This window comes from Silurus meridionalis, chromosome 5 (genome assembly GCF_014805685.1).
Source record: "Silurus meridionalis isolate SWU-2019-XX chromosome 5, ASM1480568v1, whole genome shotgun sequence".
NCBI lineage: Eukaryota > Metazoa > Chordata > Actinopteri > Siluriformes > Siluridae > Silurus > Silurus meridionalis.
In genome coordinates, this window is record NC_060888.1 from 23909269 (window position 1) to 23924636 (window position 15368).

The 15368-nt window shown below is 40.5% G+C and overlaps 1 protein-coding gene across 2 annotated transcripts in view; it reads left to right on the top strand.

Annotated features, from left to right (window-relative positions):
• Positions 1-15368, top strand: part of shank2b (SH3 and multiple ankyrin repeat domains 2b) — a 170832-nt gene that overhangs the window by 65123 nt on the left and 90341 nt on the right. Inside the window, exon 10 of one of the 2 annotated variants that reach the window (XM_046849277.1) lies at positions 6035-6101. In XM_046849277.1, coding sequence (XP_046705233.1) covers positions 6035-6101 — 67 coding nt within the window. Of the gene's footprint in view, positions 1-6034; positions 6102-14435; positions 14661-15368 lie in introns of those variants that run through there. The other variant, XM_046849278.1, reaches the window with a different exon arrangement.

Consider the following 15368-nt stretch of genomic DNA (forward strand, 5'->3'; position numbering starts at 1 on the left):
TTTTCCTCAGTTGTTGTTTTTTGTTTTCCGCACCATTCTGTGTAAACTCCAAAGACTACTGTATGTTAAAATGTCAGCAGGTTTTTAAATACTCCAACCAACATTCACACCGACATTCATACAAATGTCCATGCCGGGGTTAAAGTCACAGATATCCCACTGATTCCTCCTTCTGATGTTTGCTGTGAACTGAAGCTCTTGAGCTGTATCTGCATTATTTTATGCATTTCACTGCCACCACATGATCGGATAATTAGATAACTGCATAAGAGTGGAATTTGACCCTTAATAATAATAATAATAATAATAATAATAATAATAATAATAATAATAATCATGTGAAATGACTCATCTGCCCTTTTCAAACTTGTATAAAAGAAATCTTTGACTCAGAATGGTAGAATGCATTAGAAAGGAGAGCAGATTGGATCTTGAATCACTGTTTTTCAAATATATTTCCTTTTCTTGCTGTGAAAGAAGTACTGGGTCAAGGTCAGAAAAGTGATGCAATTATTCAGATTTATATTATTCTAATGTTGGGTTCCAGTTCAAGCTCAGAATTAAGTAGTGAAATGTTTCTTAGAGATTCAGCACTAACTCTGGAAGTATGGGGTATGTTCCTACGAAATTTTTTGTTCACGCTCAATAACTGTAACACCCATGAATGACACTAAACCAAACCTAGTTCACTTCTGACTGACAGGCATATAGACAACACCTCCGTCACCCTGACAGGCATATAGACCCCACTGACTTCATTCTGAATGGCAAATAAACCACACCTACTTCACTCTGACAGGCATATAGACCACAACTTACACATTCTGACATGCATATAGACCACACCTACTTCACCCTGACAGGCAAATAGACCACACCTTCTTTACTTTGACTACTAGGTAAATAGACCACACCTACTTCACTTTGACAAACAAATAGGCCACATCTACTTTATTCTGACAGGTCGATAGACTACATCTACTTCACTTTGACTGACAGGCATATAGACCACACCTCCTTCACCCTGACAGGCATGTAGACGACATCGACCTCACTCTGACTTCCAGGCATATAGACCACAAATGCTTCATTCGGACAGGTAAATAGACCACATTTACTTCATGCTGACTGACAGGTATATAGACCACACCCACATCATCCTAAAAGGCAAATAGACCACATCTACCTCAACCTGTCTGACAGGCATATAGACCACACCTACTTCATTCTGACAGCCATATACTGTAGACCATATTGACTTGACCTTACATGCACAGAGGCCATACTTTCTTCTTTATATCTTACGGGCACAGGGGCCACACCTTTCTCATTGTACCTTAGAGGCAAAAAGGCCACACTTTCTTTTTATACCTTACAGCCACAGAGACCACACCTCCTGCATTGCACCTTACAGGCACAAAGACCACACCTCCTGCATTGCACCTTACAAGCACAAAGACCACACCTCCTGCATTGCACCTTACAGGCACAAAGACCACACCTCCTGCATTGCACCTTACAGGCACAAAGACCACACCTCCTGCATTGCACCTTACAGGCACAAAGACCACACCTCCTGCATTGCACCTTACAGGCACAAAGACCACACCTCCTGCATTGCACCTTACAGGCACAGGGGCCACACTTTTATATTTATTTTTTTTATACCTTACAGTCACAGAGACCACACCACCTGCATACTACCTTAGAGGAACAGATGCCACATCTTCTTCATTGTGCCCCACAGACACAGAGGCCACACTGTTTTTTTTGTACAACAGCAACAATTCTTTTTTTTGCACCTTACAGGCACAGAGGCCACTCCTCCTTTATTTTACCTTACAGGCACAGAGGCCACTCCTCCTTTATTGTACCGCACCACCACAGAGGCTACACCCCCTGTGACTGAGAGACACTAAAAAACATGAAGCATGAGAGAGAAAGGCATTTTAATAACATTTTTACTCAGTGTGATCTTTCATTAATAAATTATAGTAATAAACAGAAGCTGTGTGTGTGTGTAAGTGTGTAAATGTGTGTCAGACTTTACAGCCTTACACTTGAATAAATATGTACATAATTAAACATTTCAGCTCATAGTTTACATAATGTCTTCATTTCTTTCGATTTATTCCTGTCTCATAGATCATCATCATGCCTGCGAATATTTATCGAGCCTTTTCGTCGTCTTCCCTCGAAGCCAAGTCGTTCTCTGTAGCTTAGCTCTGCCGCTGCTGTGTATAGTTTAACGCCCTGTATTATTCATCTCACGCTGCTAAAATTATATTTCACGCCTCAATTGCAGCTTGATTACAGCTCATTTGAGGACAAAGCACCAGGCCTATGAACGGATACACTGCATTCTGCCTGGTTAAACAAGACTTCCTGCGGCCAGAAGTAGCTGCCCGCTGTGACCCCAATATCTTCATCCAAATCAGGAAATCATGTCAACACGAATGAATAATTCCCTCAATTACCTCCCAAATGACAAATATTGTTTTAGACCTGGCATGGAAAGTATGAAAGCATGTAATACTTCAGAGTGCATTCTCAATGAAAAGGAACCTCGGAAACTTTCAGTAATAATACTGTCATTTGTGATGTGCCAATTTTTTCCTCAAATTCTATCCCTGGATTGTTATTGGATTATGTAAGAATGAATCCCAAACTGGCTGCAGCTATTTTTAACTAGCTCTTGATGTGGCATCATGTTTGTTTGATTGTAAACATATACAGTGGAACCTCGGGTTACGAACGCCCCGGCATACGTATAATTCAGGTTACGAATCGCAGTTCATCAAAATTTTTGGTTACGAACAATATATCGGGATACGAACGTCGCTCACCCAAAAATCGCAGGCAGGTTGGTTGTTTTTGCTCTATCCACGCAGCTCGTCACATCAGTTAGCGTCCTGTGTCCCTAGCGAGAGCAACCTGTTACTTATCCGCTTGAACTTTTCCCGGCAGCAGCGTAACAACTCGTTAGTTGATGCTCGTGGAATGATGAGATGGACAACATTAGCCGATGCATAACCACTTTACTTGTTTTTATGAAGATAGATTAGCAGGGTTACAGTCTTTTCCGAAGTACAATACCCATAATGAATTTCACTCTGGACTTCAATACCAACTGATAGTAGCCTTAAAGAAACAGCTCTCATTTTTCCTCTAATGCAACAATTGTCTCAGCGTTCGTGTTAATAACACTGTCTTTAATATTCTATAATATAATATATAATAATATATAAATAATATAATATAATAAGATTCTCCTTCAAACAATAACTCTCCCTCCTCCCCTTCTCTGACGTCGTCTCCTGCAGCGAGTCTTCTCAAAGGAAAGTACCGGTAAAGATCTTTTCCTCTTTTGTATGTTTTTATGTGGTATGATTTTAATATAACATGTTAAAAGTAAATAATATTAGTGAATATTGGCTTTATTTTTATTTAAGTAATATTTTTGGTTGTCCAGAACGAATTATCGAAGTTTCTGTTCATTATTATAGGGAAATTTGTATCGGGATACGAACTTTTCAGGTTACGAATAAAGTACCGGAACGAATTAAATTCGTAACCCGAGGTTCCACTGTACTCAAATAGGTCTGTCATAGGCTAGATTGAGATGGTTTGAAAATGTGCAGAGGAGGGACATGGGGTATATCGGTAGAAGAATGCTGAGGATGGAGCCACCAGGAAGGGGGAAAAGAGGAAGGCCAAGGAGAAGGTTTATGGATGTGGTGAAGAAAGACATGCAGGTAGTTGGTTTGAAAGAGGCAGATGTAGAGGACAGAGTAATATGGAGACGGATGATCTGCTGTGGCGACTCCTAACGGGAGCAGCCGAAAGAAGAAGAAGAAGACTCTAATAGGTCTGTCAACTAAAATACAAAAAAGGTTTTGTAGCTACAATCTCCGTAATGACTCTTTTTCCAAGGTAAAGGTACTTCCTACTTGTCACATGTACCTTACAGCACAGTCAAATTCTTTCTTCTCATCTCTCAGCGAAGTTAAGAAGCTTGGATCAGTCATTATATAGTGCACCTGGAGCACAGAGGGTTATGAGCTTTGCTAGAGGGTCCAAGAGTGGCAACTTGGTGATACTAAAAGCAGATTTAAGTAACACAGAGCCTTAACCACTTAGATACTACTTCCCCCCATTTCATATGATTCAAAACATTTATGAAGCACTTGTGTGGTGAATAGGATGATTAGAGTGTCTACACTGCACGTTAGGTTCAAAATAAGTGTCCTGAAGTGTACTTTGAGAGAAAAAGAAAAAATATACATGTAAACATTGGACAAAAGTTGGTGAACACCTGACATAAAATGAATGTGTTTTTTTAACATCCCATTTTACATTAAATTCCCAATTGCTGTTAAAATACCCACTACAATTCTGAGAAGAAGGAAGAGATTTGTGCTCATTCAGTCACAAGGGTGTTAGTAAAGTCAGGTACTGATGTAGGTGAGAAGGTGAGGAGGCCTGGGGTGCACTCAGTGTTCACATTCATTCCAAAGTCAATGGGGACACTTGACATTTCCAACAATATGTGGTTCTTTTCCTAACTGTTAACACAAAGTTGGAGGCACACAATTGTTCTTTTTTTTTTTTGTCAATATATTGTACGTAAGCCAGGTCTTTGCTAGACTCAAATCGATTAAGGGTGCAGAGTCCTGGGGTGCAGTCAGTGTTCCAATTGATCTGAAAAGGTGTTTAATAGGGTTGAGGTTAGAGCTCCATAGCAGGCCACACAAGATCTTCCACTCCAAACAAGTAAAGCATATCTTCATGGAGCTGGCTTAGTGCATACTTGTGTGCCTCCAAGTTTGTGGTAACAGTCTGGGGAAAAAACACTTTTGGCTGAAAAAGTCAGGTGACCCAATACTTTTTTCTGTATATTACATGTAGTGTGTATATAATACAGCGCTGCTAAATTATAAATTCTGATTGGTCACAAGGTGTTCCAGTTTCTCAGAATCATGAAAATTATTGCCTAATTAACCTGAAGTGAAAAAGCAAAAGAAGAGAGGCTGACGATAACAGATAGCTTGTTTCACCAATGTTCCACAACATTGAGTATAGACATATAAAACATACAATCCAACATTCTTTAATAATTAAAAAACAGTATTTTTTGGAAAATTGCTTTTAGTTTAAGAGGAATATATCATTTCAAGACATATAGAAATGAAAAATAAGGGGGTTTAAAGGAATAAAGGTAGTAAGAATAATTCAAGCCTTTTGCACCATTGTCAGTAGTTTTATTATAATGGCAAGCAGCTGGCATTTTATTTCTTCCTTCCTCATTCTTATGTTTTTAAATGATCCAGGATGTTTCTCCTCCTGGCCAGTAGAGGGCACACTTTCCTGAATTCTAGTTGAACCTCTGACCCCAATATTCTGTTAAGTCCTCATTCCTTGTATGTATTGAATTAGAGTTTGCAAATTCTTTTTCCAGGTTCTTCTTCTAGGTTCTGACGCATTGTTTGATGCTGTCAACCAACGTGGCTAAAAATCTTTGGTTGTTCATTCGAGCAGTTTTTGCTAGTGGCATGATCAGGTTTTCTGATGTGTTTCTTTTACTATATTGGGTCCTGCTTTAGTATTTTTAAGAAAGCCTTCCGGTACATGGATCCTATTTACAGAAAACATTTTAGCATTCCACTTTTAAGAAAAATGCATTTTAATATATTATAATATTTGAAAAAACTATTGTATATAATGGCATGATTTGGGTAGGTAAGGTTTAGGAGTAAGATTGTGTATGTTATACATATGTTGTTGCTGCTGTAGTGTTGATTTGCCAATTATTAAAGCAAATTATCATAATTGCTGGTGGTATAAGTGATTTAACAAATGGCCATATTGCAAACCACTTCTAGGGCATTCTAATATGGTCAAAATAAATCACTTTCCACCTATAGGAAAAAAGAACAGAACAATAATAGAAAATTGGCTGCTAATGCTCAATCAATAATTATAATGATGCTGATGATGATGATGATGATCTTTTCCCTTCTTTTGCTTTCTGAAGGTTGCCATCATTGCAGGGAACTTTGAGCTGGCTGAGTTCATAAAGAGCCACAAAGACGACAGCATTGGTAAGTCAGAGCAGCGTGCTTCCTTTAATGAAAACCGTCGCTCAGCTCATAACCTCTGCCTGTCTCTTCGTGTACGAGTCTCAACTTTACGAAATTACATTTCAAATGAAGCTCCCTCCTGTTTGAGCCATGACTCTCATTTTCCTGCAGGCAGTGGCACAAGTTGAACTTAGGTTGGATAGAGGATAAAGTCTTATAGAATAAAGACTTTCCCAAAAAATACATTTTCTAGTAGGTTTATTAATAGATGGTACTGTACAGAGTTTAGCTGCACTCCAAAAAGTTTCATAACTTTATAATAATGCATAGTGCAATTTACAATCATGGGCCTACACTTGAAAATCCATAATAATTTTACACGACTTACATGAAAGAACATGTTATGGATGTGGCGGAGTTCAAATATTTAACTCGTCTTGATGGTTTGTTTGTATGAAATCATACAAATTCACTCTTCGTTGTTTAATTCATTCAAAGATCTCTTTGGGTTGTGTGCAGAACTTACATCAGTGGCTTAAGTTAAAAGAAATATGCCAATATTTACTCTAGGAAAGTTTCTCGTATTCAGAGTCGGGTTACGCACATGCATGGTTTCCTTCCCTCACAAAGTACAGATGGTCCCTGAGTTTGATGGTTCGACTCACAAATTTTTTTGATCTTACGATGACAATAGCGATATGACAAAATTGTACAAAGGTTTTGCACAGCAGGAAAACGTAGCGATGTATACAATATGTGGTACGATACGTTGGGACGCTGCCACGACGTGCGCATCTGATGACTTACTGTTACCAGTGTTTAACTTCTTGAGTTCAGTTGTCTCGATGTTAGAGGGTGTATTTTTTTTCCCGATGTTTTAATGCTACAAAATGCCGTCCACTCCCTGCCACATACATAAATATTGTAAAGTCTATACATTAAAGCAATGTGATTTGCTCTGTGTTGCTAAATCATGTACTGTAATTTGTTAAATTAATAATAAGTTACAGTATACTACCCCATAATAACCCAGCCATTAGGGTTGCACAAGCCAGTGCACTCTTAGTGCCGGTCCCAAGCCCGGATAAATGGGGAGGGTTGCGTTAGGAAGGGCATCCAGCGTCAAACATGTGCCAGATCAAATATGTGGATCACAAATCAGAAATTTATACCGAACCTGAGGGAAGAGTACAGTAAGAGTGTAGTAGAGGTGAAGAGAGTTTCTGATAGGGTGATGAACGTGAAGCTGGAAGTTGAAGGGATGATGATAAATGTCATCAGTGCCTATGCTCCACAAGTGGGTTGTGAGATGGAGGTAAAGAAACATTTCTGGAGTGAGTTAGATGAAGTGGTAGAAGGTGTACCTAGGAAAGAAAGATTGGTGATTGGGGCAGACTTTAATGGGCATGTAGGTGAAGAGAACAGAGGTGATGAGGAGGTGATGGGTAGGTATGTCTTTAAGGAAAGGAATGTAGAAGGGCAGATGGTGGTATATTTTGCTAAAAGGGTGGAAATAGGAGTGGTGAACACTTCATTTTAAGAAGAAGGAGGATCATAGGGTGACGTATAAGAGTGGAGGAAGGTGCACACAGGTGGACTATGTTCTATGTAGGAGATGCAACCTGACGGAGATTGGAGACTGTAAGGTGTTGGCAGGGGACAGTGTAGCTAGACAGTATCGGATGGTGGTCTGTAGGATGGTTTTGGAGGTGAAGAATAAGAGGAGGAGAGTGAGGACTGAGAGAAAAATAAGATGGTGCAAACTGAAGGAGGAAGACTGTAGTGTAAGGTTCAGGGAAGTGGTCAGACAGAGACTCAGTGGTAATGATGTGCTGGAAGATTGGAAAACTACTGCAGGATTTATGAGGAAAACAGCTAGGAAGGTACTTGGGGTAACTTCTGGAAATAGAAAGGAAGACAAAAAGACGTGGTGGTGGAATAAGGAAGTGCAGAAAAGCATGAGGAGAAAGGGGTTGGCCAAACATATTTGGGATCAACAAAGTGATAAGAAAAGTAGGCAGGAGAACAAGGAGATGTGGCAGCAGGTAAAAAGGGGATGTGGCAGAAGCAAAGGAAAAGGCATATGAGGAGCTGTAGGAGAAGTTGGACACCAAGGAAGGAGAAAAGAATTTGTACCGATCGGCCAGGCAGAGGGACCGAGCTGGGAAGGATGTGCTGCAAGTTAGAGCAATAACGGATGGAGATGGAAATGTGTTAACTAGTGAGGAGAGTGTGTTGAGAGGGTGGAGATAGTATTTTGAGCAGCTGATAAATGAGAGCGAGAGAGAGAGAGAGAAGGTTGGATGGTGTGGAGATGGTGAAGCAGGAAGTGCATAGGATTAGTAAGGGGGAAGTGAGAGCAGCGATTAAGAGGATGAAGAGTGGAAAGTTGGTTGGACCAGATGACATACCAGTAGAAGCATGAAGATGTTTATGAGAGATGGCAGTGGAGTTTTTAACAAGATTCTGGAAGTTGAGAGGATGCCTGAAGAATGGAGAAGGGGTGTGCTGTACTGATCTTTAAGAATAAGGGAGATGTGCAGACCTGCATTAACTATAGGGAAATAAAGTTGTTCAGTCAGAGTAGTGGAAGCCAGGCTGAGGGAAGAGGTGACCATCTGTGAGCAACAGTATAGTTACATGCAGAGGAAGAGCACCACAGACGCATTATTTGCTTTGAGAATGTTAATGGAGAAGTATAGAGAAGGTCAGAAGGAGTTGCTTTGTGTGTTTGTGGATTTGTGAATGAGAAAGAGGGCAGTGGAGTGGTGCGGTTGCAGGGAGAAGAGGTGGAGAAGGTGGTGGAGTTCAGGTACCTGGGGTCAACAGTGCAAAGTAATGCAGAGTGTGTTAGAGAAGTGAAGAAAAGAGTGCAGTCAGGGTGGAGTGGGTGGTGAAGAGTGACAGCAGGAGTGATTTGTGATAGAAGAGTATCTGTGAGAGTGAAAGGGAAATTTTAGGACTCTGGTAAGACCTGAGATGTTGTATGGTTTAGAGACAGTGGCATTGAGTAAAAGAAAGGAGGTGGAGCTGGAGGTAGCAGAGCTGAAGATGTTGAGATTTTCATTGGTAGTGAAGCAGATATACAGGATTGGGAAACGAGTTTAATAGAGGGACAGCGCATGTAGGACGTTTTAGAGACAAGGTGAGGGAGGTGAGATTGAGATGGTTTGGACATGTGCAGAGGAGGGACATGGGGTATATCAGTAGGAGAATGCTGAGGATGGAGCCACCAGGAAGGAGGAAAAGAAAAAGGCCAAGGTCTATGGATGTGGTGAGGGAAGACATGCTGGTAGTTTTGAAAGAGGCAGATGTAGAGGACAGGGGGGTATGGAGACAGATGATCCGCTGTGGTGACCCCTAATGGGAACACCCGAAAGAAGGAGAAAAAGAAGATACTATTTTATACTGATGACCATTCTTTAAGACTCATGGGTAGGCTAGGCCGAGTCTCAACTTATGATATGTTTAAGTTACAATGGCTTCATCTGAACGCATCTCCATCGGATCTCGGGGACTACCTGTATTATAATTAACTGCAAGCCCTGAAAGAGTTGCTACCAAACATTCTGGGGAAGATGTCTCTAAATGTGACCATGTATTATTAACAATCGCTAAACCTTTTTTCCCTGGTACACACACACACACCTTAACAGCTGGTACAAAAGAATATATTCAAAACAAAACTTCCCAACAGTGTACAAGATTGGAGAACTCTGTTCTAGATCATTGTCTTGAACATGGTATAGAAAACGTCAACATTGCATCTCTATTTCTCTCTCAGCCACTTGCTTGTAAAGTTGTTCGCTTGCTAATTGTATTCCTGCTCATCTGAATATGATCCTTCGGTTTTAAACGTCCAGTTTCTCACACTCTGTGCAGCACTGAACATGTGCGGTCATGTGTAATTAGCTCAATGTTTACGCTTTAATGAGATGTTAAATAATTACCCACGGATGCCATTTTGCATCTCCCCAACCCGTCGTACATGTAGCAGATGTCAGTGTACGTTTACGAACGATTTAAAGTCATCTGACGTCCTTTTCTCCTTCCGACGTCCAAAGATGCCTGCTGAGCAATTTATCCCAGAGCGAACATGTTCTTTTCGGTTAATAACATGCGTAATCAAGTCCCTCATTATATCTAGAAGAAGTGTAACGAATCAAATTCATCATTAGAGGTCATTAGAAGAGGAGAAATGAGACGGCACTGGATAAACAGCTCTTGAAGGACGTCATCTGAGCACACATGCTGGATGGAGATAGCGGAAGGAGTCTGCTGCGTTACTTTGATCCGTTCATGGATTTGCAGATGAAAAGCTTTTAATTGGGTAAAAACGAGTGTTAACCTGCTCAGGGCTGAGGGTCGGATTAGTCGATCATCAGAATTTCTTTTTAATAATATGAACTCTTGCTGCTTTTATAAACTAAAATGATTTGATCCATGATGGATATAATACAAAACTTACTATAAAATAAAGCTGGATGATTAATATATATATGGTATGGTATTGTTAGCCAACAGTAACAGTATGAGTGTAGTGAAGGTAAAAAAGGTTTCTGATAGGGTGATGAACGTAAAGCTGAGAACAGAGTGGAGAAGGATGATCTGGTGTGGCGACCCCTAATGGGAGCAGCCGAAAGAAAAAGAAGAACATACAAATAAATAGTTTAAAAATCATACATTGTGATTTCTGGATTTTTTTTTTAGATTATGTCTCTCACAGTGGACATGCACCTACGATGACAATTTCAGACCCCTCCATGATCTCTAAGTGGGAGAACTTGCAAAATAGCAGGTGTTCAAATACTTATTTTCATCACTGTATATATATATATACAACAGAAGAAGGTATAAGAGGATTATATTATACTATATTATATTATATTATATATACAAGACTACAAACCTGAAATCACACACTCACACCAGCTATATACAGTAATTCATTTACCTTTTGTGAAGTATACACTCTGCTTGCTCACACTTTTCAACAAGCCTCCTTATTGGTGTGTTAGTTTTTCTAGTTTTGATTCATGTTCCATATCCCTGCTTTCCCCAAGTCCATTTTTTTTATCACATGACCTGTATATTCTCGACTTCTTCTGCTTTGTCGGATTTGTCGTGGGGTCTTACATTACATGACATTGTAGCTTCTATAGCTTGTATACAACGATTAGGCATAACATTATGAGCAGTGAAATGAAAAACTGAATATCTCTTAGGTACCTGTTAGTGTGTAGGATGTATTAAGCAGCAAGTAAACATTTTGTTCTCAAAGTTGATGTGTTAAAAGCAGGAAAAATGGGCGAGCGTAAGGATTTGAGTGAGTTTGACGAGGGCCAAATTGTGATGTCTAGACGACTGGGTCAGAGCATCTCCAAAACTGCAGCTCTTGTGGGATTTTCCAGGTCTGCAGTGGTCCGTATCTATCAAAAGTGCTCTAAGGAAGGAACAGTGGTGAACCGGCCAAGGCTCATTGATCACGTGGGGAGCGAAGTCTTGCCCGTGTGATCCGATCCAACAGACGAGCTCCTGTAGCTCCCATTATTGAAGAAGTTAATGCTGGATGGGTCAGAACGGTTTTAGGAGCAAAAGAAGGACCAACACAATATTAGGCAGGTGGTCATAGTGTGATGCCTGATTGGTGTATGTTTTCTTTGTTTCTGGAGTCACTGTTCGGTGTCTGGCAAATTTCGGGACTGTGCATTAATGGCTAAATATAAATAGGCTGTCGGCATGACATCACAGCCTGGCACAGATTTCCAAATGGAAGAAGGCCTTTCTCAATCTCTACCATGTTTTTTTTCCATTCTCCTCTTAAAAAAAAGAAAGGAGCTACAGAGAGGGGGAGGAATAGAGAGAGAAAGAGAGAGAGAGAGAGAGAGAGAGAGAGATTGTGAATTGCTAGCGTGAAAGGACAGCCCACATACATGGAGAATTCACAACCAGGCAACTTGCGCTGACTAATTTAGACATCCATCCATGGGTTGCCTAGCAACACTTGGGGCTTGTTTCACGTTTTTTTCCGATTCTTGCACGTACAGCTGTTCGAACTGGGAGGCGAGAGGGTTAAAATTCTCCCGGAGACCTTTTCACACAGCCGCACGTTCCGTTGTTGCATCGCTCCTCAGCTGATTGCATCAGTGTGCAATCGACTTCTCGTCACACCGTCGCGTGGACCGGTGACGAGGCGAACTTTAGCGAACTTCGGAGTTCATGCACTTCGACGACTTCTCCTAATTTGAGGAGGAATCTAGAACGTTCTCCTCGATGATCCTGAAACACGGCTCAGATCCCTGAGCATGTGTCTGTTACTGTTGGAGATTTAATACAAAAGGATGGAGAGAGAGAGAGAGAGAGAGAGAGAGAGAGAGAGAGAGAGAGGTGAAAGATAACAGAGAAGAAAGAGAGAAAGAAGATCAGGATAAAGAGGAGAAGTGAGAAAGAGTGACAGCAGAGAGATAACAGGATAATAAAGAGAGAGATTGGGTGAGAGAGTATGAGAGAGAGAGACAGAGAGAGAGAAGAGATAGATAAAGAAGAGTGAGAGAGCGATGTGAGAGAGTGATAACATGGAAAATATAGAGATAAGAAAAATACGAGAAAGGGAGAGGGGATGATAAAAGACAGAACAGAGAGAGGGATAAGAGAAGAAAGAGAAAACAGGGAAGAGAGAGCAAGAGAATATATAATATTAAAAATAGTGAAAATAGTGATACAAGAAAAAGTGAGAGAGAGAACAGAAAAAAGAGAGTCCGAAGAGTGACAGGAGAGAGGTGACAGGAGAACGCAAGAAATAACAGGAAAGTGAGACGAAGAGGGGATAATGAAAGAGAAAAATATAAAGAGGGAAAGAGAGAGATAGACAGACAGAGAGAGATAGAGATAGAGAGAAATAACAGGAAAAGAAGTAACAGGAGAGAAAGAGAGCAGGAAACAGAGAGAGAGATGAGGGAGGAAAAAGGAGATAGAGTCAGTGCAAGAATGATATGTATTACCAGAGAAGGTGGAAAGAAATGGACAAGAAAAAAGAGGAAACGTATGCTTGAAAAAGAAAGACAATGAAGAGTAATGTAAAAAGAATGGCGGTATAGGAATGAAAAGAGATGGAAAGAGAGAAGAAGACAACAATGAATGGAAAGTGAAAAGAAAGATAGAGAGAATAAATGGAGAAAAGTATGACCATAAAGGAAAAGGAAAAGAAATAAACAATGATGAAATTAAGGAAAACAAGTAGTGAAGAAAGGAGATGGAAGGATAGAATGAGAAAGAAAGGAGGATGTTGAAATGGGAAGATGGAAAATTTAAATGAGAAATAGTGGAAAAGTGAGTGAAAACAAAGAGTGACAGGCAGATAGAGAGGAAGGAGGAAAGAATGAGGGATGGTAGAGAAAGGCGACTGGGGATAAAGTAAAAAGGTAATAAAAAGACAAGAAGGAGAAGAGAGGATGGTGGGAGAATAGAAGAAGAAAGAAATGGGAAAGAAAAGAGAATACAAGTAGGAGGTAGAAGGTGATGGAAAGAGAAGAAAGAGGAAAGGAAGGAAGGAAAAGAATGTGAGATGAGAGTGATTTTAGAGATGCGGAATGAAAGAGGTGAAGCAGAGAAAAGAAAAAAACAAAAGGGAAGGAGAAAGATAGAGGAAGGAGAGGTTAAAGCAAGAAAGCAAGAAAGCAAGAAAGAAAGAAAGAAAGAAAGAAAGAAAGAAAGAAAGAAGAGTAGAAACAAAAGAGAATGAGTGAAAGAGACAGAGGAGAGGAGGAACCGATGGATGGATACACAGAAAAGGAGAATAAGAGAAAGGAGGTGAGGCGATGGAAAGAAGTAACAAAAGAAGAAATGAAGCAGAAGTAGAGGGATGTTCAGAGATGCAGAAAGAGAGAAAGATGGGAAGGTGACACAGCAAGAGGACAAAAACAGGGATGGAAAAAGAAGGAAAAGGACAAATGATGTTAAGCAAGAACAAAAACAAGGAGAGTGGAAAGGAAGGAGAGGCAGAGAGAAGAACGATAAAGAAAAATGAAACAGTGAAGTGCAAAAAGGAGAGAGGAGAAGAGAGTGAAGATAGGAAAAAGGACAGATGATGTTAAAAAGAACACACGGCGCAAAGGAAGAGAGAAAAATAGAGAGGGTGAGAAAGAGAGAAAGACAAGTAGAAAAGTAGAGGAATGAGAACAGAGCAAGAGGTGAAGAGGAAAATGGAAAAAAGTGAGAAAGACAAGAAGGAGGAGAGATGGAACAGAAAGAGGACAGGAGGGAGGGAGAACAAGAGTGTGAAAGAGAGAGAGGGAGGAAGGAAGGGAGGGAGGGAGGGAGGGAGGGAGAGAAGAGAGGGAGAGCTCAGAGCGAACGTGTGATGCTTGTGCGCTCAGTTGCTTCCTCTCGGAGAATCACACAAGGCAGGATGTGTGGAGGGCCGAGCGTGTGCAGTGATCTCCCTCTCCCTCCGCGTCTCCATCGTCCCTTGTTCATCCCTCGTTCACCTCGGGAACCTCGGGCCCGGAACGCTTTCCTCCAGTCGGCGTGAAACACCAGCAGGAGACATGAAGTCCATCTTGAGCGCTCTGAAGAAAGAAGGTGAGAGGACGCCGCTGCTGGGGGTCGAGTTTCTCAGAACTTTTTTTTTTTTCCTGGAGATTTTCGGATATGGATATCAAACTTGACTGATCAACACTTTGTTCTGAGCTGGAGGTTAATTGTTTCTGTGTGTGTGTGTGTGTACGTGTGTGAGCACTGATGTGATAACGTCTTGTTCTCGTTCTCTTCTAACGTTGATTGCGTCGCGTCGCTGTTCTGGGGGTTTAATTAGAGCCTCGAGAGGCTACAAATGAAATAATCGGCACTTGACGGGAAAAGTGTCGCTTGCACCGTGACCTCGTTTCCTGATCTCAGATTGCATTTCGGAGCCAGTTCTCAGCAGCATGGATCATTATTACACTTTTTAATGGTTTCTGTTATGAATGTGTATCTGTTCTGTTATGAATGTGTATCTGTTCGTTTTTATCCTTGTATCTCCAGAACTTACATATACAGTCTTTTCATATGCAGAATGGATAGTTTTTAGGTTTTTTTTACATCTCAATGGCACTTTGGGGAAAAGAATTTATAAATAAAAATTCCTCAGTACGATAAGCATCGTTAATATTTGCATCTGAAGGACTTAATCAGCTCAAAAGGATATGAGGGCATATACAATTTATTTATTTATTTATTCATTCATTCATACATTCATTTATTTATTGATAAGTTTATTTTGCAGAAGCACCTTTAAGACCTTTAGAAAAA